Source organism: Ambystoma mexicanum, chromosome 10 (assembly GCF_040938575.1).
Source record: "Ambystoma mexicanum isolate Mex_15411 chromosome 10, UKY_AmexF1_1, whole genome shotgun sequence".
Taxonomy (NCBI): domain Eukaryota; kingdom Metazoa; phylum Chordata; class Amphibia; order Caudata; family Ambystomatidae; genus Ambystoma; species Ambystoma mexicanum.
The window spans coordinates 1,530,426,112-1,530,453,323 of NC_090932.1; the positions used below are offsets into that span (position 1 = coordinate 1,530,426,112).

The 27,212-nt window shown below is 48.1% G+C and overlaps 1 protein-coding gene across 20 annotated transcripts in view; it reads right to left on the bottom strand.

The window, feature by feature from the left end:
- Positions 1-27,212, bottom strand: part of CIT (citron rho-interacting serine/threonine kinase) — a 2,264,529-nt gene that overhangs the window by 1,577,781 nt on the left and 659,536 nt on the right. For all 20 annotated transcript variants that reach the window (XM_069619729.1, XM_069619715.1, XM_069619714.1 and 17 more), the window contains one exon: positions 643-762. In XM_069619729.1, coding sequence (XP_069475830.1) covers positions 643-762 — 120 coding nt within the window. The remainder of the gene's footprint in view (positions 1-642; positions 763-27,212) is intronic.

Below are 27,212 nucleotides of genomic sequence, written 5' to 3' on the forward strand. Positions count from 1 at the left end.
AAGCGTGACACACAAAAGTCCAGACACCCCAAGCACTATAAAAGAAAAATGATGATTGCATAACTTAAAAACTGAAGAGAACAGCATAGTTAGCAGAAATGCTTGTGCAGGAGATGTTAGATGTGTCTGTCTAGCTTCGTCCAAAAAGAGAAAGGAACGTGTAGGATGTTGGAGAGCACTTCAGGGGCACATGGATGCTCAAGCTTTGCCTATGGTTTTCAAAAATCATTTGCTGATCTTGTCCCCAAGAGTTAGCTATCCCAATTGTAAAATGTAAAGCGTAGGTAAAAGTGTCACCCTAGGTACAAACTGGGAAGGCTTGCAAGGATGGAATGGAAGCAGTACAATTAAAAGGGCATGGTCAAAACAATTAAAAGACACAAACAAGTTTTAAAAAGCCACATTCCTTAAAGACTCCATATGGAGGGAAGTAAAAGGTAACAAAGCAGCATATAACATGAGACAGAGGTTTCTGCTCATCAGACAACTTAGTGTTGTTGCAGGAAATCGAAACATGTCCACTGCAGCCACAAAAGGCAGCAGAAATATCTTAAGGTCCTGTACAATCACATCCAATTTTCTGACATCACTAAAAGGAGAGAGAGAGAGAGTGAGAGAGATTTTCACAGCCAATTTGTATACCTGCTCTTTGATATCCTGCAGCTTACGACTCTGTTCTCTGATGTCATGGAGAAGTTGCAGCGCCTTGTCATCCTCCTGGGAAACCTCCATCCGTGCTTGCTCAAGACTACGTTTTAAGCTCTGCAGAAAGAAAGATTTTTTTTTAAAGCCTTTATTTATTTGCAATCTCATTGAAAAAGACAGCATAGGTACTTTTTTTTTTTACTAAGGGCAGATCTAGGGCTTTAATTTGTGCTGCTTTGCAAAGCAATTCTGTGGTTGTTAGGAATTGTCCTATGTAACGTGTTGCTTGTCTGTAAAGACTACCAAACAGTCAGAAGAAACTTCTAAGGTTACCATGGCGTACTCTTAAGCATAATCCAATCTGCGAAATTGAAACGAGGTTGAACTAAGCTTCATTTCCATTGGTTCACATTTTTACATGCATTTATTTCATAACCCATAATATACAAAGTTATGTATAACATACACAGTTATGTATCTCAGTAACCTCTTCAGTACCTCTGTACTCGTTTCACTGCTTGATGCAGCTTTTGCAGGACTTCTGAGAAATAAGATATATACCTTAATTTCCCGGTAGGTTTAATCCAAATGAATAATGTATCTCTAGTGTCAAGTAAACATATTCTTGCACATAGGTTTATACTTAATAATGTATGTGTATTTTATTCTGTATTAGAATGGGTCTCTCCATTACGCTTCCAAGATTCCTGGAAATTAAGATGCATACATCTTAATTCCCAAAAGTACTCCCGAAGAAGGTGCATCAAGCAATGACTCACACAGATTTGCATCTCACTGCTGGCTGTTGCTGTCTGGCTTGATCATTGCACTGCAGTGAAATCATTGAGTAAGTCTGGAGCATTGATCACCCCACTCCATCCAAGCTTATTCTATTTAACCTGTTGCCCACCTTCCACCCACCCATTTTGCAGAGTGACTAATGTGGAGAATCCAGAGGATCCCTCACTAAAACCCTACCTAGAGTCTCCTCCCAGTTGGCCAGGAGAGGGCTGACACTTCCTGATCACAATCCTGGGGTTGGTGTACTGCGGGAGCATCACCTGGGTGTATACCAGACCCAGGTAAGTGGGGCGATTGCACAGGGTGAGAGTATTTCTCCTTGAAAACGAATACTGTTAACCCAAACTTAGAAGAGGAATTGGTCTATTGGCATTTTGGTACATCTCAATCTTCTATTAAGAGTAAAAAGGTAAAACCTGAAAGAGTGACTCCCCCCCTTGTGTTGAACCCAAGAAACCAATATTTTATACACCTAGGGTCCCATATCCTCCACAAGACCAAAATTATTCCAACAGGTGCAATGAACAGGTAAACTTTTATGTACCTTCGGTCTCTAAAATGGTTAAACCTGATAATACTCTTAATGAAATCTGGGGAAGAAAATCAATTTTACCATTTTTTGAAGAATTAAGGCAATCAAGATGTCCTAAATAAAACTACAAGTCCTAGAATCCCTCAGGGGCTGTGAAGAGGGCTTAAGAGGCAGGTAGGAGTCCAGGTCAGGCAGTCAAGCCTAATGACTCTCTACAAGGTTAGGCAATTAATCATAAGGGCCTGCACCTGAACCTAATTAGCCCACCTGAGGGGCATAAAAGGCTTCCTGAGAGAGAAGCAGCAGAAAGAAGCTGGGGCAGGAGTTGGAAGATCGGCAGTAGCAGAGCACTTAGCCAGCAGATCACAAGGAAGAGCGACCACACTAAGGACACCAGAGTGGAGAGGCAACTTTCAAATGAGTTGGTCCTGTGCTCACAAATCCTGAATAGCCGTGGCAGCACTGGAGGGAAAAGGAAGCAGCAGGCAGTCTTTCCAGGTGCACCTCATTGCTGTAAATGGAGCTGAAGTTGCAGTTGTTCCTAAGGCCTGTGTTCAGAGGCAAGCCACAGGAAACGGAAGAGTATGAGAATATACCTTAATGAGGCGCGATCAGAGATACCCGTGCAGCAGAGGGGTGTGGATCCCAAGAGTGCCTGCAGTAGTAGCAGGAGAATAAAAAGTTGGAAAGCCGCAGCAGCCTGCAGTCTTTATAATAGGGAGTTGAAAAAGGAAGCTCTGTAATCTTGAGAAGCAGAAGTTCCTTGCCGGTAACTCTGGCAAACTTTTAAGTGCACTCACGCTGAAGTATGAGCGAGTACAAATTAGCTGCAGAAGTGGGAAGTCTTATAAATGGGAAAGTAACACGAGCTTGACTGAAACAGTGATGAAAAGCCTTTCTTTCCCTAACATCAGCAATACTTTGTTGCTGAGCGGTCACGTGGCTCTGGTTAACACAGAGAAAGTGGCCGGTAGCCTAATTGAAACTCTTTCCTGATGAGTTGCAAGTATTGTTTAAAGGGACAGCACGTATGAGAACATGTTTCCCTGATGCCTTGCAGGGGTTAAAATTGGGATTCATGGAGCGGGAGCTGAAAGTAGCTCCTGGGTGTCAGGATATGAATCTGGCCAGGAGCTATTACAATTAATTTCAGGAATACATTCCTAAGTGTTCAAGTGTCGACCCCTATTTCTGAAAGCTATCCCCTTCTTCACTCCTCTTCTCACCAAGGAATTTGAAAATTATTATGTTTTCTACGTTTGTATGTCAGTGCCTGTGGGACATAGAGTACATAAGTTATACAGGATTTTTGCAAGCACAAGAAAAAGGAGATTTGGAGGTTTAGGGGTGTTGCACTCCAATGCATTATGAAGGAGTTTAATGTGCCCTCTGCAAAAAACCAAGTTTTAGCAAATATTTTTCTATTGTGTTATGTCAGTTCTGAGTAATGGATTAGGCACATCCAATTCTTGTTCTTACAGAGTTGGATTTCTGTCGAGCAACATATCCCCACTGCAGCTGACGGTAACGAAAGAACCTCAGACAGAGGTGTGTTTGCATCATGCTTTGTGCTGAACTTTGTATAACCACGTTGACTTTAAAGGCATACGTTCGGACGAACATTTACCATCATGCTGCTAATATTTTAAAAATTTCACTTTGTATTGATTCACACTGCTAAATAAACCGATGTCTAATTCATGTGTGTAGTGGTCTGTCAGGTGATATTGTGTAATCAATGACTGCTGTATGAGCAAAGTAGTAGCTTTCAGGCAGGAGACAATGAAATGTTATAGTAATAGCATAGGTGTGGTTGGAGGTTGCTGCATATCCCAGCGCACAATTAAACTCAGCAGCAAAGTTGATACTGGTGCATGCAACCTGTGAGTACAAATTTGAAGCACCGATTTAGATTTGCGAGAATGTGCAACCAAACGAAAACCGCAACACCAGGTTATAGAAAGGAATTAAGATTTTCAGTGAGCTATTTTAACTTCTAATCATTATAAGCATGCTGCTGCCTACACAATCTCATTTATATGCTGTACACTGGAACAGTAACAAAGTGACTACCATTTTATCGTTTAAATGAATGTGCCAACAAGTTTGGCAAGGTATTTCACAAACCTTGTCAGAGGAAACAAACTGTGGAATGGCATAGTATTTAATGCATAGAAGGACTTGCTTTCTAAATATGGTGCATGAAGGTTAATCCAATGCGATTTAAATTTTGCTAACACGCACTGCGTTACCTTTTAATAGAAAGGGGAAAATAAAGATGCTTGCATAACGATTGTCATCAGCGCTCAATTAATCCATTATCAGCCACAGAATCGTACTTTTTCTTGCAAGTTCTAAATTGGTGTTTATTTCAACAAACGCGTTGCTCGGTTGAGGCCGGGAGAGTACATGTCTTTGTTTATGGGGGCTTTGAGTCCTCAGCAATACTTTAAAGCAATTTGGTTTTGGAGGAATTTGTTCGTAGTAACGCCCGGGCGCTTCTCCGCAGTACACCCTGCCCTCAAACCCTCACCTTCATTAACATTCACTGGAGCAATACACTAGTCAACTTCCAATGAACATTAAGCAGTCAGCACAGGTTTCCTTAGGCAAAGACCCCTGTCGGATCTAGAAGCTCATTAACCTCAAGGGAAGCATGCGTCATCAGTGCTTGGGAAGCAGGGTTCAGACACACCGTAGGTTTTCCACGAGTCTGTGTCAAGAACATGCATTCTGTTGCTGTCATAGCATTGGTGCCAAATAGTGCATATTTATGAAAACTCCACTGGGACACAGCAGGCGCAGCTAATGGCGCCTGCACACACTGGAAACCATTATTGCCAGGGACTGATTAAGTGACTTCAAACCCTGCCATGGAGGCTGAGTGCTGACCAAAAGGTGGGAACGTGTCTCTCTTTGAAGTGGCAGTTCAATACTGAAACACAATTGAGTGTCCCTAATTTTGTTTTAAATAGAAGATGCACATCTTGCAACACATTAAAGGCTGAAGCAGGAGATTGTAGAAGTAGTAGAAGCTGAAGCCAGATCAAGTATTACCCAAGCCTATAGAGAGACCTCCATGAAAATAAATCCTGCACAAATTGTACACCAATGTTCTGAAGCTGATGAATGTATTGTAACCCAAGAGTCTTCATCCAAATCTAGAAGAGTGGCACAAACGCTTTGGGGTAATCATTGAAGGCAAGGTGAATACAAAGCTGGGGAAGGGAGTTGGGTACTTGTTCACCAAAGTTGTTTTTATATCTGCATGGCGAAGACTGTTTGGAAGAATAAGAAATGGTCTAGAAGCCCGAAGCAGATTCTACAGCAGCTAAAAGACATGCAAAGAGGCTGCCCTTCCCTATGGTATAAAAAGAAGAGTGCCTTGCCAAGCTGTGGAAGTAGAAGATGTCTTGTAGAATTGCCCATCCTTGCAGTTGCTGATGGAGCAGCAATTTACAGAGCAACAGAAGTTATAGTAGAAGTAGCAGGAATGTGGCCGTCATTATTTGTCAGAACTGCTGAAGCTAACTGTGAGGCAAAGAAACCTGCTCTCACAGTTATATCGCAGAAGGAAGTTGCTGAGAGAGGAGCAAATCTCAAGCGGCAACATTGTGACAATATGTACATAAGACACTGTAGAACCTAGAAGAGTTACTTTTGTCAACTTCATCCACTCTTTCCTGGAAGGAAGTCGACCAGGAAACTCCATTGGTGTTATTTTCTTTGTAGAATTGTAAAGAAAGAAGGCTTTCATCAGACAAAGGAAAGACTTTGGGTGGTGGATTGTTTCTTTGGAACTTTTCAAGACTTTGATTAAGACTTTGTTCCTTGGAGGAAATTGACTTTGGGACATTCTTGGGGGAGCAAGATCTGCCCATGACCACGGGAAGTCATCTAAGACACTGGTTGTGGTAACCTTTGATTTATGTTGTTTTTAATGTTTATATTGTTTAGTGAGAAGATTCGTTTTTTGATTGCTTGGTGGTTTCCCCATAGATCTTAGAATAGGTAAGGACTCCCCTGGTAGAGTATGTTTAGTTAGGATTTCTGTTATGATGTGTAATAAAATGGCAAATTCAATACAAGCTTGCCACTGACCGTCAGCCTCCCAATACTTTATGACACCCCCCCTACCCCTTCCTCTTTGGTGGGTGACTGAGTGGTGAAAGGCCATTGACTTCTGCCGCCTTTCTTTTACCACAATATAATTTGGAGTCCTGGAATATCTTTTGCCTTAACTTCTCCAACTCAGAGGCGGTTTGGCAATGAAACACCTTCCCGCCTCTGGAAGCGACCACCATATCAGCTCTGAACTTCTTTCTGACTTCCCTCGTTAAGCTATCCGAAAACAATAATACATCGTTAAACAAACAACTTTCGATGACTGTCAATTGCAATGCCAAACTAGCTTTCATTGAGGGATGAATTACTGCACAGAAATATTTTGAATGTATCAGATGCTCCAGAGGTACCTCATATGTCTTCCTTCTGCGACAGGTCACTGATTTTTGTAGGGGAGAAGGAGCAAGAAAACCCTCAAGAGTTGAAATTAGCTCCTATAATGACGGAAATGAGTAAGGACCTAGGCATATGTCATGATGCCTACCCCCGGGGACCCAGACCAAGTTCAGCAACCCCGGAAGCAGGCATCAAGTTATCCTAAGCAAGCCCAACAACCCCTGCTAGGGGCTATTTGGGTCCAGTCCTGGCGCATATGGCGCCAGGCTCACATGGAGATTCAGTCCTGGCGCCATAGGCGCCAGGCTCAGATTAAAACTTACCTGATGCAGACCATGCTGCAAACTTACCTGATGCAGACCATGCTGCAAGAGATCCAAGCCAAAAGAGGCTTGGAAGGGACTACTTTACTTAGGGACTATTTTTTACTCGGGCGGGGCTGGGGAGGAATACTTACCTGGGACTACTTTGGAGGCTATTTAAATCACGCCCGAAGAGCAGTACACGCTTCGCGCTATTCTGCATCCAGCAGCGCAATGCTCACTGTGCCTGCAAGTCTGCATCCAGCCTTCTGCCACGCCCTCCTCGATTTTGGAGCTCCTAGAAAAAGGGAGAAAGAAGGAGAAAAGGTTAGAACAAGAGCAATACCTTTGATCCTTACCTGAATTCCCGATCCATCGCGCCTTCGAGCTTGAATAAAGAAATGTTATGCGCGTCGCCTCGCCTGCTGCAGCACCGCGCTGAACGCCCCGGCCTTCGCAGCATCTTCACATTCCACCGCACCCTCCTGCATGTTCCCGCCGCACTCCGGCACCTAAGGAGAAGACAAGAACAGCAAGGTGAGCCAAGGGAATACACAGAGGAATATTAGTTACCCCCCCCATAGACTTACCTGATTTTACCACCGGGGGTACTACTCCTCTTCACGGGTCGGCGCAGCTTCCACTGCATCTTCGCCGAACCCCGGCCCCTAAGGGGAAACAAATGGACAGCAAGGTGAAACAAAGGGACTAACAAGGGGAACCCTCCTCACCACAACAGACTTACCTGATTTTACCGCCAGAGGTATTATTCCCAGAGACTTCATACTTTCTCTCAGCGCCTGGGAGAAAGCAACAGGTTACATATTGACATTATTTTATCGAACTGTGTTGGAAAAAACAAACCCTTACCAGAATACTACCGGTTGCCACAAGGAATTCTTCATTAGGGTCAAGCTGCAACCTGCAAGGAACCGGACAAGAGTGAAAGTCAGGCATTTGAACTGTTATGAACTTTATACTTACGGCGTATTGCTGGGAATCTCGGAGTCAATATTGTTCTGGAACTCACCAATTCCTTCGAGCGAGTGAAGCAACTGGTTATCAACACGCCCCTGCGCTCAATGCAGGATGGAGAGCTCATCTTTTCAAACCATCAGGTGAAACTATAAGAGGGGACATCAAAGGTGATCTGTGGGGAGAACAGCAGGGGTGGGGGGATTTACGCTCAACTCCACGGGTGGTTAATTCCCTTTCTCCATTTGCAGAAGAATATTCCTACGGGCCAAGCAAACGAAGCTAGGTGGGCCAGTCCAGTCCGTCATCTCGGCCCTACGCGTCACATTGGTGGAGACCGCAGCTGTCCAGTTCCGATCGACGCCTCTGTGGGAGCCAGGTGAGCGTAACGGCATAGTGCTGGAGGCTGATGTTTTAGAACCTGATTTTTACCAGAGAGGATCAAGAAGGACAAAAAAGGGTACAATCAAAACCCCCAAAACATGAAGGTTGAACGAAAGAATGCCTTGCAAGGTTTGTGGAAATGTCTCCGTAATTTAAATCTAACAACCTCTGAATATGCTAATCAAGAGGAGTTTATTATTAACCTTTTCTAATTTAGACTCCTGCAAGCAAACTTGTAGCTCGTTCAAAGCATGGCAACCCACTGCAACTAAGGAATTACAGAGCTGGTGAATCCTTGTGTGCGATACCGCAGACTGATTCAAACAATTCACTTCTTGGTCTCTGAGGGTATTATAAGGAAGGCATGGTATCAAGAATAGACAGACAATTGATCCCAGTTCAAGGGTGTTTATTAAACTGTATATGCAGGTTGGAAACACCTAAATCTAAGATGGGAGCAAGCTACGACCATCAAATTAAAAATAAGGCAGGCCTAGTGGCGTCTTGACAAATAAAAAGAGCCTATACTAAGAAAAACCTATTGCCAATCCTTACTACTAATACAAAAGGATATGGGGTAAGATTTACAAGAAAGAAAGAAGTGTTCACAAATTATAAGTCAGGATGTGGTAGTCTCTCCGGGGGTCTCTCTTCCCCACGTTTTGAGCACGGGACAAGGCGGGACTCCTGAGCACAGCACACGGTCAAGCTTTCCCAGCATGAGGCAACAGTTGCGCTTCACGCATTAGGACTTTCAGTGGCTAAGTCTCTTTTCTACAAAAAGTCTCTTGCCCCCAAGGACCTGATGGGTTTCAAGAAAATAACAAACAAAAGAAGTTCTGCTCCAAATGTATGTTGGGTGATGGCTTCACCCCTGGGTCGCCCTCTTCCGGGCACAGACCCCATTCGAATATCAGACTTCCTCCAGTCGGGTTCACTCTAGCTTATATTCCAAATGATTTCTCAGTTGCATTCACAAATTTTAATGTCTTTTTAAACAGTTCTGTAGACATCCCTCTGCGGGTTCACTTTTGTCAACACACTGTTTCTTGGGTCTTTAGACTTTGTCCCTCTTTATTGGCATCCCTCTGTCGGGTTCACTCTTGCCACTTCACAATTCCTTTTGCTTTATCTTGCTGTGGGATGAACTTCCCTTGCGTTTCTCAATGGTTTATTGGTCAAAGACTTTCGACTGTACGGGAATATTGCTAGACCCCTGTATGACCACTTTGACCTTTCTTGGTGGCTCTTTTACAGCCTTCCTGTATCAGTTACCTTCAAACACGGGATCGACCAGAGTCTCTCGAGCGAGTGCCCATGTGGTGCCGGCCCCTCTGCAGCTGGTCTTCCCTAAACAATGTACAGTTCTTTGAACTTTTCACAACGTGCCACTTTGCGACTTTAATGCAACAGGTCGGTTTCTTTATTGGTACTCCCCTCAATTCACCAGCTGCGATGAACTGCTTGGCTTTATTCGTATCAGGAGTCAAGGCCGGTAGCAGGCGTCTCCCTCGGTCCTGCTCATCAGCATAGGCATGCTCCGTGTACCGGCGACATCTGCTGCAACAAACTTGGGCTATTGTTTGCAGTCTTACGATTCCTTCCACGGAGGTCTTGCAGGTCTGCGTCGGAAAGGTTGCTTCTCTCCTTGTCAGCCTTTCGGTTCTCGCTGCCTTTCTCCTCCTCTTGAACTGCCGGGTTTGGATAGCGCTCTCGTTGTGTGGTCTGCCTTGCTTGTATTGTGCTCTCGTGCTCCACCTTTTATCCCGGTGAGGAAGGGAAAAGGTCGTCAGGTGTGTGTGTGTTATTCTGATCAATTGCTAGACTTTGCCTGACCCTTGTATTGGGACATGCCAGGTAAACGGCTCTGGTGTTAGTCCGTTATCTTTCGTGATGTGCGAAAGTGTTAGTGTGGAAAGGGGGGGTGCAGTGTTCGACTGTCCTACGTGGTAGGATGGGGGAAAAGGTGTCGGAAGAACCTCGTCTCACCCGGTGTCCCACTTCTACTCCCCGAGGACCTCCCATCCAGGTGATCCTCCCTCACTGGTCCACCCCCAGGAACTGGACCCAATAGCGATGGCCCTGTCCTTGCCACCTGGATGACAGATCCCCGGGGACTAGCTAGGGAGACACCTTCAGGTTTCTCACAGCATTCTGTATACACACTACCACCCATCGATCAAGAGGATGCACTCAGCATGCTAATAACGGCACTGTTCACATACCGGCATGCTGGTTCCTTTGAAATCACGTAAGGGGCACCAATCTTTGAATCATCAAGCTTCAATTGCTACTTCAATTCCATTCATGACGATAGAAGAGAGAAGGTTACGGACTACTGAATCCTCAAACTAAAAGGATAAAGGGGCAGAGCCAAGCATAACAGAGCGATCAACTCATCAAATGCCTAATCCTGGAGAAACCTCGGATAGTAAAATACTATATTGAATAGGTCAAATGTTTTGCTCTTACTGAGGAGTATTCCCTCTATTTGATCACTAGGTTTCAACAAAATAGGTCAAGTTGAAATTTGAAACGACTGGTCTGGATATGGTGTTTGTACATTTTGACTCCAGACTGGATGTGGTCCAGGTGCTCGCTGTAGCTGACCAAATTTGAGCAAGGGGCTGCGACTTATAAGAAATCATTCCTAAAGATTTGAAACATTGTAATGGTCACTCTACGTCCATTTCTGTACTATAAATTAAATACTTTAGAGATTATGACAAGATGAGGCAAATTGTAAACTTTGGTTTGAATCCATCAAAAATGGAGGAAAAAGAAAACTGTAATTGGCGTTCTCCATGTTTGGCCTCTCTCCGCTCAATAACAATTTTGCCTCAGAATACAGTAATTCAAATTATATCATAGAACCATAGAGGATTTTCCCCATGTATTTAAAAAAGACAGCGTTGCTTTATGTGCCACAGATACATTTTTTTGCAGGAATCTTAGTTACAGACTGCCCCCATTATAGATATTTTTTCTATCTTACTATCTCGGGTGTGCAAAGGGGTAAAAGATCGTCCTTCTTCGGGGTTGTTAATGGACATTCCTAACGACTTTTGCCAAACCAAATTTATTCATTCAGGTCATTGAGTGACTATGGAACATTTCTTCTTATCCAATGTTGCAATACTCATTGAAGCTGAATTTGTACTGGAACCCTTCTGCGATCTAACAAATTGATTTTTTTGATGCAACATAATACATTTTTGAATGGCAATCTCTTAGAGGTTCAACAATATTTTACTGTGTGGTGACATTAATGAATTATGTGCAACATCTGATGAACCAGGTTGTGCTTACTTTTCGGATAAAGCTGTAAGAAAAAGGGGGCGTGTTTCGTTGTCTTTTATGGAGGCATGGGGTTTCTGCCAATTAAACAGTGACATACGTTGGGATTCTCCAGCCAAATTCACCTGGTCTAGAGTTGTACTTTGGATTATTTTTTGTTTCAGAAGACCTTTTTCTTACTGTAACATCTTTAACCATTACTGAGATCTCCAAGTGACCATTTCCCTTTGATTGACGAAAGGAATGTTCCATTTGTGGGAAAAGAACAGATGCAATACTGTTTCATTGTGACCATCAGAGGGGGGAATCATTTTTCTTTGAATCCGCGAAACAATATTCTTTTTATTTTGCAAACATAGACCTAGAATGGTACTTAAAAAAACCTTATGTTGTGATTCTAAAAGAAGCATATAAGCTTACCCTAACTAGCTCACAAGGAACAAGTTACTTACCTGTAACTGTTGTTCTCCAGCATGGGTCTGGCATGGATTCACATGCTCATGAATATTCCCCGTCAGGCTGGGAATCCTCGGTAAAGAAAAATCAGTATCAGTTTCGTTTCTGATCTGTCTTTTGTAGTAGTAACCAATCACTGATCTCTGCGTCATACTGACCACAGCCAATGACTGCCATCTCCCTAAGCCCCGCCTCTGGCAGCCATCTTCAGATTTGGTAGCACGTGAAGTGGCAGTATGACCAAGTGAAGAGCCGCAGAGGGGTAGGCGGGAGGGTTTGCATGTGAATCCATGCCAGACCCATGCTGGAGAACAACAGTTACAGGTAAGTAACTTGTTCCTTAATTAATTTAAGGTAGAGGTCGGAAGTAAGGCAAAACCGATTTACATTTTTTCAATGGCTTTTCGACAGTACCATAATTTGAGTGAGATTGAATAGACAATGGTGTCTATTTGCCCCTATTCAAACTTGTTAAGGTCTTAAACAAGGCTGTGTCTTAGCTCCTCTTCTTTTTAGTTTATTTCAGACATTGGCCTTGAGCTCGGGCCACACTTTTCCTCCCTTTTTGGCATTGCTATCTATGAAATATCTTCTTTACGCTGATGATTTGGTGCTGATGGATTTTACCTCAATTGGCCTCCAGCATCAACTTTCTGCGTTAGAGCTTTACACCAAGACCAATGATGTGACAAAAACATGAATAAAACAAAAAAGAATCTTACCCTTCACCCGGGTGGGAAAAAGGTCTATCCGATTTTTAAATGGTTCCTTGAATCACCTGAACTACAGCATGAACAAACCTTTATAGGCTTGTGTTTCATTTTAGTTGGTGGAACAAACTCAAAAGTGTTATTTAATTTTATGAAATCTAAAATAAATTCTGTTGCTCCTCAGGCCTCGAAAATCAGCAAGAAGTTTTGCAATTTTTCTTTCCTCCCGGTTTGGAAGTTTAACAAATGATATTGCCAATGCTGACCTATGGAGCAGAGACATTACTTTTAATGGACAAGCTGGATTGGTCCTGACTGGAAGGGAATTTTTGGAAGAAGATATTAAAATGTCCAAGGGGTGGTGTCTATCTCAACAATAAGATATGAATTGGGGCTGTTTTCTTTGAATACTATTGTAATCTAGAAAAGCCAGACTTTAGCAAAAAATGAAATAGCTTAGGAGCCTTCTATCTGGTGGCAGTTGAAGTTACTTAAAGATCAAAAGACTAATGTCTCTTTTAATAAATGGCTAGCCAGGAGTCAATAGTGCTTAGATGGACAACCACTGAGATGCTGACGGTGACACCACTAAAAGTAAAAAAGAAACTTTGGGAGCCTGATAAGATTGCTACCATTCAGGCTGTAAGTAAATATAAGTTGCACTCAAAAAATCTTACTTGATGCAAAACCTTTAGCCATGCTTCCAAATTATTTATACACATTTCCTAGTACCTATTGGTGTGCACAGATTTTAAGATTATGTTTTAACCTTTTTTTGACTAACAAGATACAAGATGCTAGATCGAAAGTTATAAAAGAACTAAGAACTTATTGTTACAATGCAACAAAAATGTATTCAATTTCTCATTTGCTGCTTGAATACCAACCTCTTTTAAATCGTTTCCAACATTTCTTTGGTCACCTCATTCATGATTTTATATTTTTAACCTGTGCAATTGCATGGCAGAAAATTCTTTTAGACATTTCTAATACTTGGCAATTTGCTGAATTGCATTTTGCTGCATTGTGTTGCATTTTATAGTGGAGTTATTTCGGAGGGATTTGTGATTGATCATCTCAGATTTTAATGTTTCTACCCAATGTTAACCTTTGGAAATGTAGCCTTGAAATATTTATTGCTTGATGTGATGTAACTTTTTTAAAGGATTGTAACGTTAATTACTTTTTCTTTATTCTGTTTTTGCTTCTTTTTCTTGTGAAAAGTTCAATTATTGAACTAACCACAATAAAAATAAATTAAAAAAACACAAGGGTTAAGTTCCTTGTTGGTGGCAGAATGCAGTGAGGGCTTGATCCGGTTGAGGTTACCTGCAGCTCTTTGAGAGCCGGGCAGCGATACTTGGCACGCTCCCCTGTATCCGCAGTGCAGGATCGATCTGGGCGCTGGCCGTTTCAACACAGCACCTTTGGAGTTGGTCCTTTTTAGGCAGGCCCGGTTAGCCGTGGCCAGCAGTGCACAAGGACCTGTGTGCCGAGATATTTATGTTTAACTTAAATATATTGTCAACCAAAGCACAGGAAAATGCAGTGACAGTATATTGAAGCAAACAGTAGCCGATCAGCACATGGAGTTGCACTGTGTGCACGGTCCATGCAGAAATAGGTTCCCATGTACCTCGTGTTATTGTTTGCAGGCCAAAATCACCACAGTGAAATGGCTGATGCCCAAAGCACTGCACCAGAATGTCCAGCTTCGGCCACCTGAAAGTTAACCTTTGAAAGTTAATATGGGAGGATGCATCAACTCTCCATTTGAGGAACAAGTGGACAGAATTCTACAGCATGCTCCCATTTACTAGAACATTTTCTACCTAATATAGTAAATCCAACTCAAAATACATTTAGTCTATTGTTCTTCTGGGAAGAGAAGCAAATCCGTTGAACCACGCAAGAAGAAGCATCAACAGCGATCACTCTCACCTCGCTCCAGACAAGGATGATGTGCACACTGCGAATCATTGGAGAAGAGTGGCGCGGGGTCCAAAGAGAAAGCACCAAGAGGTGACATGATGTACCTAAACTCATCAAGGGGGGCAGGTTTAGCACCTAGAGGCTCATATCTTTATCTAAGTTAATGGGGGCCTGGGGGATCTGAACAATAACTGATCCCGGGGTTGATATGGACAGCATTCAACCTTTCTTTTAAATGTTTTGTTGCTCAGTTAAATCCATCAGGCCCACAAACTATTCCTGTATAAATTAACTGTTACTTACCTCCTCCAACTTGTATGGGCGTCCCTCGCTAGGGATGAGAACTGAACCTTTTTTCACCAGAAAACAAACACTTTCCCTTTAAATGTATACCCGCGGAGCGTGGCCCTGGTAGCATGCACTCCCTGACCTCCGACCAGCAGCGCCACAGCTCAGTCCCATTTGACGTATCAGCTGTATTGAACTGTTCAGCCTCGCTGCTCTAATTTTAGGGGGTAGGATGGTGGGACGTATGGAGGAAAGGGGACTATGGACTCGTAGTATGTTAGTCACTCCAGTGAATAACACTTAATTACTCCTACATCCCGTCCCTTTTCCTCCATCCTGTATGGGCGACTACAGCTGATGAAAGCAGCCTGGGAGGAGAGCTTGATAATCTATGCAAACAGATTACGGAGGGCAGCCTGGTCAAATGCTGCATCAGCCCTGGCGCTGGTATTCAGACAGTAGTGCTTGCAGAAGGCTGATGGGTGGCCCATATAGCCACTCTGCTAATTACTTGCCACGGTACACAATGTTGGAAGGCAACATCCGCTGCCTTGGTGAGCGTGCATGCCCCTTGGTTTGTTTGCGCTGAGCCTTCGATGACTTCTGACATCCAAGAGGCATACATCTGGCTATTGAAGGCTTGAATACTTGTTGTACAGGCCTTGAGCCTCCAAGTGTGACAAATAAGGTGTCGATCTTGCGAAAGGCCTTGGTCGAGAAGAACAAGTTACTTTCTTACCTGGTAACGTTCTTTCGATGGGATGGTCCGACGACGTATTCCATATCTATGACATGTAATCACCACAGCTGTGCTGCTTCGGAAACTTTTTTTGGCCTCTGCGTCGATGCGCCGTCGTCGAGGACCTCCTCCGACGTCCGACTCATCCGATGTGATAATTAGGACGCACGACGCCCGTAGCCTCAGTTGTAGTTTTTTCCCCCAGAACGTGTGACATTAGTCAACTGCCAGTCAGACACAAAGCCTTGCGGAACGTAAGCTGCAATCGCAAAAGAAATTCTGCAGCGGGGAAGGCAGGGCGGGAGCGATATGGAATACGTCGTCGGACCATCCCATCGAAAGAACTTTACCAGGTAAGAAAGTAACTTGTTCTTCGAGGGGATTGGGTCCTCCGAAGTATTCCATATCTATGACAGACTCCCAAAGCAGTACCAGAGCAAGGAGGAGGGAAAGAATTTAGAACCAAAATTTAGAATAGCCAATCAAATAGCAGAGCAAAGGACCGCCTAGCCAAAGGCCAGATCCTGTCCTCGGATGGAATCGAGGGAATAGTGACGTACAAATGTATGTACTGAAGCCCAGGTGGCTGCATCACAGATGTTGCGAATAGGAACACCCCTCTGCAGGGCAGTAGATGCAGCCATACCCCTGGTAGAATGGGCCCGCAAGCCAGCCGGTGGGTCCTTACCCGCCAAGCGATAACACTCCGAGATGGCCAAAATAATCCAGCGAGACAAAGTCCGTTTCGTCACAGCTTGCCCCAAACGCTTTGCAGCGTAACCAATAAAGAGTTGATCGTCCACTCTGACCTGGGACATGCGTTAAACATAAAAGCTTAAAGCTCTCCTAGGATCAAGCCTATGGAGCCTCTCCTCTTCCTTACCAGGATGCGGAGGAGGATAGAATGCCGGAAGAACAACCTTCTGGGCCAAATGAGATTCCGTCACTACCTTCGGAAGAAAAGAAGGACAAACTCTGAGGGCAACCCTGTCCTTGTGAAATACAGTGAAGGGTGGCTTAACTGAAAGTGCATGTAACTCACTCACTCTGCGAGCGGAAGTAACCGCAACTAAAAACACAGTTTTCAGAGTTAACAGCCTCAAAAGGCAAGAATGTAAAGGCTCAAACGGAGCACCCATAAGAAACTTAAGAACAAGGTTTAAATCCCAACCGGGCACCAGGAAAGGTGACGGAGGGAACACATTAGTGAACCCTTTCAGAAACTGTGAAATTAAAGGGATTTTAAAGTAAGAACACTCTTCAGACGAGCGCTTAAAGATGGACAGCGCCGCCAGGTAACCTTTAATGGTACCCACTTGCAAGCCCCTGTGGGCCAAAGAAAGTAAAAAGGACAGAACCATGGGGATGTCACATGCAAAAGGATCCACATTCTGAACTCTGCACCAGTCGCAGAACTTACGCCAACGGTACAGAGACTTAGTTGCTGGCCTTCGGGCCGAAAGCAACACCTTCATCACGTCTTCAGGGAGGTCCCAATCCTTATACCTCAACCTTTCAGAAGCCAAGCATGAAGGTTGAGGGATCTGACCTCTGGATGGAGAACCTGACCCCCCTCCCGTGAGAGCAGATCGTCTCGGTAGGGAAGACGACGTGGAGGGCAGATGGACAAGTCGAGAAGGTCCGGGTACCACGTCCTCCGAGCCCACGCCAGAGCAATGAGGATCATCCGGGAACCAAACTTCCGTAACCTCCGCAGCACTTGCGGGATGACGGGGACTGGAGGAAACGCGTACAGCAGCGGGAATGACCACTCCTTTTGGAGGAAATTCCCGAGAGCAAAACCTTTAGCACTTCCGGTTGACACTGGAGGCGAAGAGATCCACTTGAGGGGTCCCCCAAAGGGCGAAGATCTCCAGGAGAATCTCCTGAGCCAACTCCCACTCATGAGAGATCGTGCTCTGCCTGCTCAGAGCGTCCGCCGTCACGTTTTCGTCTCCGGCCAGATGAACTGCCGAGATCGAAACTTCCTACTGGATGGCCCAGAACTCGAGCTGCATCGCCTCCCTGCACAGAGGAAGTGACCCTGCCCCCCCTTTTTGTTGAGGCAGTGCATGGCCACTGTGTTGTCCGTCAGGATCAGGACACTCTTTCCTCGCACAGTCGGCAGAAAAGCCTTCAGGGCTAGCCTGACGGCCCTCAGCTCCAACAGATTGATATGGAGTCTGGACTCCGACGGAGACCAACGACCGCTGACTGACAGCCGTTGGCATGAGCTCCCCATCCCGTGAGGGATGCATCCGTCACGATCGTCACCTCCGGCCAGGGAAGCCAAAATGGAGCACCCTTCATCAAGTTGCCTTCGACGGCCCACCACAGAAGGTCCTGGGCGACCGAGGGCGGCACTTGAACCGGATCCTGCCGGAGGACTGCGACCATTGCATCTTGAGTGCCCACTGCAAAGATCTCATCCGCAGGCGAGCCTCTGGCACCAGGAGAATGCAGGATGCCATGAAGCCGAGCAACCTCAAGAACTCGAACACTGGGAGCGTCTGGGCATGCTGAAACTTGTGCACCATTTGCTGAATGTGAAGAGCCCTCACCTGGGGAGGAAAACACTGCCCCAGGGAAGTGTCGAGCACTGCTCCGATGTACTGGAGCCGCTGTGTTGGCGTCAAATGGGACTTCTTTAAATTGAGGGAGAAGCCCTGCCTGTGAAGGGAGTGGCAGGTGACGGACAGATGATCCAGGACTTGCTCGGGAGAGCTCCCCCCGATCAACCAATCATCCAGGTAGGGGTAGACGTGAATCCCCCCTTGCCTGAGATGCGGTGCCACCACCACCATGAGCTTGGTGAAAACCCTTGGGCGGAGGTCAATCCGAACGGCAGGACCCGAAACTGAAAGTGCGAGTCGCCAACCGCGAACCTCAGGTACTTCTTGTGCTTGTGATGGATCGGCACATGGAAGTAAGCATCCTTGAGGTCGAGTGACACCAACCAGTCCTGAAGCTGAAGGGCCTGGAGGACTTGAGAGAGAGTAACCATCTTGAACTTGTCCTTCCTGAGGAGTTTGTTCAAACCGCGCAAGTCCATGATGGGTCTCAATCCCCCGTCTTTCTTCGAAATCGAAAAATAAGGGGAATACCATCCCTTGTTCCTCTCCGCTACAGGCACCAGTTCTATGGCGCCTTTCTCCAGCAGGGCTTGAATTTCCTGCGCAAGGAGCGGATCCGGACTCTGCAAAGAGGTTCCCCGGTGGATTGTCGCGAGGCCTGTGCCGAAAGGGAAGACAGTAGCCGTGGGTTATGATCTCCAGAACCCACACATCTGAAGTAATGGCTTGCCACTCTACAAGATGCTGCGCCAGCCTTCCCCCAACCGGCGAACCATGGGACATGGCCTCATGACTGAGTGGGAGCGGCTGCGGCGTTACCTGAGGGCAAAGAGGCAACTGCCTGAGCGGCCTTGGCACCACGGGTACCCTGTCGTCCACCTCTGGTACCCCTGCGTTGGCCTCTTTGACTGCCAGCTCCTCTCGCTTTACTGAAGGACGAGTAATAGCGAAAGGAACCACCCCTCCACTGCTGTCCCCTAGGACGAAAAGGCGGAGGTTGGCGAACTGCAGCGCCCAACGACTTCGCTGCAGCTTTTGAGGTCTGCAACCTCTCAAGGCTCTCCTCAGCCTTGCTGCCAAAAAGGTGTTCTCCGTTAAAGGGCATGTTGAGGAGCCGGGACTGCACATCAGAAGCAAACCCCGACTTCCGCAACCACGCAAACCTGCGTATCACGGTGCTCGCCGCCATGGACCTACTGACGCATTCAGCTAAGTCCAAACCCGACTGAACGGACTCACACATGGCATCCTTACCATCCTGGACCATAGCAAGGAAACCATCCCGTTCGTCCCCTCGGGAATATGTTCAGCCGCTAACGCAACACAGTTCCACAGAGTGTGTGTGAAACGAGACAAGGCACAAATGGAGTTGGCCGCCTGAAGCGCCATACCACCAGAAGAAAACACTTTCTTCGCCCAGCCATCAAAACGTTTGTCGTCCCTATCAGGAGGGATGGTAGGGTACAACGCCTGCTTTGCCGGGGCCGTGGCCGCCTGCACCACCAAACTCTCCGTAATGGGATGCCTGGTCAAGTAGCAGGGGTCGCTACTGGCTGGACGGTATTTTCGCGACAAGGATCTGCCCACCGCCGGGAGACTCTCCGGAGCAGTCCAAGCCGCCGCCACCCTTTTCTGTAAAGCCATATGGAACGGCAGTACCGGGTCAGTTGGGGGACCAACATCAAGGATGTCCGTTAGATCATCCTGCACAAACTCCCCTGGGGGAGCAGACCATCCCAAGTACTCAGAAACCCTAGCCATAAGGTGCCGGTACGAGGAATCGGCATGAGAGCCAGGCTCAGGCCTACAAAACTCCACCTCCCGAGAGGTGTCCAGTCCACTGGCATCATGCAGTGACTGCCTGAAATCGTCAAACTGACTATGACCCGAGACAATTTCATCTGGAACCTGACTAGGAACCAGGCCATCAGAATCCTCATCCGTCTCTGAAATATATTCCAGGTGGCGAAAAGAAGGCACCCGAGAGTGGAAGGCACCCGAGAGTGCTTGCTCTTAACCAGAGCCTTCCTAGGGGGTTCCCCCCTGCCACGGGGTACCTCTGACACGAAAGGCGTAGAGCGAATCGGCGCTGGCATCGAGAGAACAGGCATCGGCGTCGACGTCAGATGCAGCGCCGCCAGCATCGGCGGCGTCGACACAGCCATCGAAGCCGGAGCCCCGAGCGTGTCCTTCGACGACCTGAGCGTCGACGGCCTCGACGACTTCCTCGGAGCCGGAGCCTCGAGAAAGCCTGTCGACACCCTCGACGCCTCAGACGTCGATGTCTTCCTCAAAGACCTCACAGGTACACACGGTCTCAAACGCGTCGAGGACCGGGACCTGGACCTGGAACGGGTACGTTGAGAACGAGTCTCCTTGTCCGAACGGGACCTCTCCCGTGACTCGTGCCGACCACTCTTGCGAGCGGTGTCTCTCGACCTCTCACGACCGACCCCACTCGGGGGCGCGGACGGCTTAGTACCCTGCGACTCGAGAATCGCCAGCATTTTCTTCCCGAAGGAAGCCCATTCCTCTGGCGTTGCACGGCTGGTGGGGTAAGCGACGTGCCGGGCAGAGTCCTCCGAAGAGGACCTGGAAGACGACCGGTGTCGGCGCTTCCGAGAATGCCTCGAAGAGGCTGAGGAGTGGCGAGACCGACTCCTAGAAGGAGATGAACGAGACTTTCGACAATGATGCGGAGAGTCACCTCTCGAATCATCCGTCGAAAGCCCCGCAGACTTCGATTTCCGGGGCTTGGACACGCAACCTACCGACAACAAATTCTTACGTTCGCGTAAGGCTTTGGACGTGAGCGACTGGCAGTCGATACAGTCATCCGTGTCATGGGCCTCCCCAAGGCACCAGAGGCAGGCGTCGTGCGAGTCCGTCACCGACATCTTGGACCCACACTCCCCGCACTTCTTGAAGCCCGGACGCGGGGTCGAAGACGAAGTAGAAGACATCTTCACACGAAGGATTTTCACAAAAACGAACAGGTTCGAAGAACCGAGAAGAACAGAACTCCAAAGAGTCGAGGCGTTAACCGAGATTCACGAAGCAACACGTTCGTGGAAAAAACGGAACTGAGGCTACGGGCGTTGTGCGTCCTACTTATCACATCGGATGACGTCAGAGGAGGTCCTCGACGACGGCGCATCGACGCAGGACGCAGAAAAAAGTTTCCGAAACAGCACAGCTGTGGTGATTACATGTCATAGATATGGAATACGTCGGAGGACCCAATCCCCTCGAATTGTAAAGTTCTTCTGATGTCTAAACAGTAGAGAGCCTTTTCCGTGTCTTCCTTTGGGTTTGGAAAGAAAGTGTGGAGCACAATCTCTTTGTTAATGTCGAAAAAGGAGACCACTTTTGGTAGGAAACTGGGGTGTGGGCGGAGCACGACCGTGCCCCGATGAAACAGTGTAGAGCTTGGAAGTCACCAGAGCCTGAATCTCACTAATGCTGAGCTGAAGTAAGACCCACTAGTAGCGCTGTTTTGAGCAAACAACCCTGTGGATGAGCGGGGTAGGAGGAAAAGGAACAAGTTACTTATCTGTAACTTGTTCTCCAGCATGGGTCTGGCATGGATTCACATGCTCATGAATATTCCCTGTCGTCAGATTGGGAATCCTCAGTAAAAGAAAAAACACTTTGGTTTATAGGAGAAAGACAGTCAAGAAACGAAACAATCACTGAGCTCTGGGTCATACTGCCCCCAGCAAATGACTGCCCTCTACCGAAGCCCCTCCCCAGGCAGCCATCTTCAGATTTGGTAGCACAAAGTGGGAGTAAGACCAAGAGAAGAGCCGCAGAGGGGTAGGCGGGAGGTTTCGCATGTGAATCAACAGTTACAGGTAAGTAACTTGTTCCTTCTCCAGCATGGGGTCTGGCATGGATTTACATGCTCATGAATAAAGAATACATAGCAGTACACACATGCACTACCACGGTATATGGCAAGGCTAAACATAACCAATTACTCTTACCTCCTCACCAGGCTCACCATCAAGATAACAAGTTGCGCAGCACTGCTTGGCCGACTCAGGACTCCTCCCTGGAATCCCTGTTGACACAGTTGAAATTTGTTAAGGTGTGCATCGACCTCCAGGAAGAAGCCCTGCAGATGTCCAGCAGGGGCAGACCAGAACGTTGTTGTAGCAGCGGTCGCACTGGTAGAATGGGCTCTCGGACGGCAAGGCAACGGTCGGTTTGCCAACCGGTGACAATGAATGATGGAGCCGGAGAGCCATCTGGAAATGGAAGCCTTGGACAGGACAGGGCCTTCCCATGGTTCACAAAAAGCTGAGAAGTTTTCCGGAAACTCTTCATGCGAGCCACATCCAGCGAGTGCAAAGTAGTTTCAGCCAGCAACGAAGGCGCCAGAAAAAACACAGGTAACACCAAGGGCTCGTTGAGATGAAAATCCGACAGAACCTTGGGAATGAAGGAGGGGTGGGTCCGCAGCGCCACCCTAGTCCCGTGGAAAGTCAAGTAAGGTGGCTTTCATGACAGGGCCTGTATCTCACCTACTCTTCTTGTAGAAGTGATGGCCACAAGGAAAGCAGTCTTCGACGACAGAAACTTCAGCGGAGTTGAATGCATAGGTTCAAATGGGGCCCCCATGAGCCTAGTCAGCACCATGTTGAGTTCCCACGCCGGGGCCGGAGCCTTAACCGGCAGGAACAAGCGTATTAGTCCCATGATGAATTCATTGACTAGACAGTGCGACCACAAGGAAGACTGTCCCGAAGATCTGGTATAGCGGGAGATAGATGCCAAATGCGCCATGGATGTGTGCGCCAGCCCCGATTTAGCCAACGATCGTAAATACGGAAGTTCCTGCCCCGCTGCTTCCGGGTTTGTAAAACAGTGTGGTGGTATTGTCCGTGAAGATCCTCACCACCTTGCCCTTGAGGGATGGCAGAAATTACCTGAGGGCCCAAAACACTGCCCGTAGTTCCAGTACATTTATATGCAGAGTCTTCTATTCCGACCGCCAAAGGCCTCTGGCGTGAAGACGTCCGGTGCAGAGCCGAATCAGGTATATGCACGATGACATGCCGAGCAATGACTTGATGGTCCTCACCGTGGCAATCTTTAGTGCTAACAGCCACTGTACCTTGCCCAAGATGACTGATCTGCTCTCCTCCGACCTAGCCGCTAGGCAGGCCACCGTGTTGAGCTTGGATCCCAGGAAGAGAGCATCCTGCGATGGAGTCAAGCAGGACTTTGCATAATTCACTGAGAACCCCAGGTCCGTCAGCAGCCAGACAGTCCTTGCTGTGTGAATGACAGCGATGTCCTTTGACTTGGCCCAGATGAGCCAGTCGTCCAGGTAAGGGTGCATTTGGATCCCCTGTTCTTGCAAATGGGCCGCGACCGGAGCCAGGCATTTTCTGAAGACTCTAGGCATTGACTTAAGTACAAAGGGAAGAGCCTTGAACTGGTAATGCTTTCCCTGGACCACGAAGCGCAGGAACGTGCAATGCTTTAAGTGTATGGGAACATGGAAGTACACCTCTCTTAGATCCAACGACGACAGAAAATCCCCCTGCTCCAGTTGGCCGAGCAAGTGTTGCAGCATGACCATCCTGAACTTCTGGGACTTTATGTGCTTGTTGAGTCGTCGTAGGTTGACAATGGGCCTCCAGCCACCGGTGGTCCCTCTTACGAGAAAGTATCTTGAGTAAACTCCGGAGCCCTGGAGTCGACGAGGGACCAGCTCTATCGCCCCTTTTCTTAACATGCCCCGGACCTCCAGCAGCAGTTGAAGGATGTGTTGTTCCCGTCAGGCCACTAGTGGTATTCGCGGAAACTTTCATTGAAATTCTAAGGTGCGACTGTGGGCAAGAGCGTCCAGCACCCATTGGTCGTTGGAGATGGTCTCCCACATGCTGAAGTTCGGCAGCCGGCCTCCCACCGGGGTGCATGGGTGAGGGCCCGACGAACTGGCCAGTTCAATTTTGCTTGGAGGTTGATGCGCCACCTTGAGGTCCTTGACTGACGGCGGCCACACCTGAAGGACTTGAAACAACCCCTGTTGACTTCCTGGGTCGAGGAGCTGGAGGGTTGGCGGTAAGAGGATGAGCCCCCACCATATCCACTTGAAGGCCTGTTCGACTTCCCTCCTGAAGAACGAAAGGATGGCCGTCGTTGCTGTAGAGTGCCCAAGGAACGGGCCGTCTTGGTGGCCTGGAGGGAATTAATCAATGGCATTTCCGAACAGGTTGTCTCTGTCGAACGGCATGTCCAGAACCCTCGTCTGGACCTCTTGCTAAAAGCTGGTGGCTTTGAGCCAGCTACGATGGCGAGGGCAAACCCTGTTCCCCAACTGGTGGAACCCTGTGTCCGCAATGTCCAGGGCCACCGTGAAGACGTGGTCCGACTCCACCTCACCTTCCTAGAGGATGGAACAAGTTACTTACCTGTAACTGTTGTTCTCCAACATGGGTCTGGCATGCATTCACATGCTCATGAATATTCCCCGTCAGGCTGGGAATCCTCGGTAAAGAAAAAATCAGTGGGCCTCATTACGACCCTGGCGGTAAGGGGTTAACGCCAGCGTTAGCTGCGCCGACCCCTTACCGCCAATTCCGAGTTCCCCTAGCGCCATGGAGGTTTTAACACCCGATTTTAGCGGGTGTTAAAATCCATGGCGCTAAGGGACCATGGAGTTAATTACGCCACCGTAATTTACGGTGGCGTAATTAACGCCTTCCCCACTCCCATTATGCCCTATGGGGCAAAAATGGGAATGGGGAAGGGTAAATGGGGATTGGGGACTTACCGCCCCGCCAAGGTCGGAATGGGGCGGTAAGTCCGCCAACCACCATGGTGTAAACATAGTTTACACCATGGTGGTAAAGTCACGGCCCAGGCGGTAACTTACCGCCTGGGTCGTAATGAGGCCCAGTATCAGTTTCGTTTCTGATCTGTCTTTCGTAGTAGTAACCAATCACTGATCTCTGCGTCATACTGACCACAGCCAATGACTGCCCTCTACCTAAGCCCCGCCTCTGGCAGCCATCTTCAGATTTGGTAGCACGTGAAGTGGCAGTATGACCAAGTGAAGAGTCGCAGAGGGGTAGGCGGGAGGGTTTGCATGTGAATGCATGCCAGACCCATACTGGAGAACAACAGTTACAGGTAAGTAACTTGTTCCTTCTCCAGCATGGGGTCTGGCATGGATTCACATGCTCATGAATATAAGAATAAATAGCAGTACACACATGCACAACCACGGGGGGTGGCAAAAGGCTCAACATTAAGCAATACAAAAAACTCAACATTAAGCATCTCTTACCTCCTCACCAGGCTCACCTTAAGCGAACAGGTTGCGCAGCACTGTTTGGCCGACCCTGGACTCCTCCCTGGAATCCCGATCGACGCAGTAGAATCTCGTGAAGGTGTGCGCCGACCTCCAGGTAGCAGACCTGCAGATGTCCAGCAGGGGCACACCAGATAAGAACGCCGTAGTAGCAGCGATCGCTCCTGTCGAATGGGCTCTCGGACGGCCTGGCAGCGGTCAGTTAGCCAACCGGTGACAGTGCATGATGCAGCCGGAGAGCCATCTGGAAATAGAAGACTTCGAGAGAGCCTTCCCTTGATTCACAGGTCCAAAGTTCATGAACAGCTGTGATGTCCTCCGGAAACTCTTCGTGCGGTCCATGTAGAACTTCAGCGCTCTAGCCACATCCAGCGAGTGCAAAGTCCTCTCGGCCGGCGACGAAGGAGACGGGAAGAAAACCGGTAACACCAAGGGCTCGTTAAGATGGAAGTCCGACGGCACCTTGGGCATAAAGGAGGGGTGCGTCTTAAGCACCACCATTGAGGCATGGAAAGTCAGGTACGGTGCTTTGCAGGATAGGGCCTGGATCTCTCCCACTCGTCGTGCGGAGGTAATGTTCACCAGGAACGCAGTCTTCCACGACACAAACTTCATCGGTGCGGAGTGCATCGGCTCGAATGTGGGCCCCATGAGCCTGGTCAGCACCACGTTAAGTTCCCACGCCGGGGCTGGGGCCTTCACCGGCGGAAACGACCGGAACAGTCCTTTCATAAACTCTTTTACCAGTCGATGGGACCACAGGGACGTCCGTCCTGCGATTCTGGTATATCTGGAGATCGCCGCCATATGAATCTTAATGGAGGCATGGGCTAGCCCAGCCTTTGCCAGCGATAGCAGGTACGGCAGCACTTGAGGGGCCGTAATCGGTAGGGGGTTGATCTTCTGTGCTCGGCACCAGATAGAGAACCTCTTCCACTTATGACCGTAGCATTTGAGAGTCGAGGACGCCCTGGCCTTTGCAAGAACCTCTCTGCAATCGGCCGGTATATCGTAGCCTCCAAACTCTAGCGCTGCAGGAGCCAAGCCTGCAGGTTCAACGACTCCGGGTCGTGGTGGAAGATGGCGCCCCCTTCTCTGGAGAGAAGGTCCGCGTCCGCCGACAGCTCGATGGGAGGGGACGTTGACAAGCCCAGAAGGTCCAGGAACCAGATCTGCCTCGGCCACGCCGGTGCAACGAGGATCATCCTGCACCGGGACCTCTTGAGCTGGCTGATGAGTCGAAGCAGCAACGGCAACGGAGGGAACGCATACAGGTATAGGCCGTCCCAGGGGAACGAGAACGCATCGCCCATGCTTCTCGGCTAGGGAAACCTGCTGGCGTACCTCTGGCACTTCGAGTTCGTCGCTGTCGCGAACAGGTCGATTTGGGGTTTGCCCCATCGTCGGAAGAGTTGATCCACCTGATCCTGGCGCAGTTCCCACTCGTGACACGCGCGCAGCTCCTTGCTGAGCGAGTCAGCGATGGTGTTTCTTTCTCCTGCCAGGTGGAAGGGAACCAGGAACATCCCCTGGGCGACCGCCCAGTGCCACAGATCCTGTGCCTCCTTGGATAGGGCTGGGGATCTGGTGCCTCCCTGCTTCCGTATGTAACATTGTCGTGGTGTTGTCCGTGAAGATCCGCACCACCTTGCACTTGAGCGACGGAAGGAACGATTTGAGAGCCCCAAACACGGCTCGGAGTTCCAGGACGTTGATGTGCAGGAGCCTCTCCTCCGGGAGCCAGAGGCCTCTTGCGTGGAGATCCCCGGTGTGGGCGCCCCAGCCTTCCA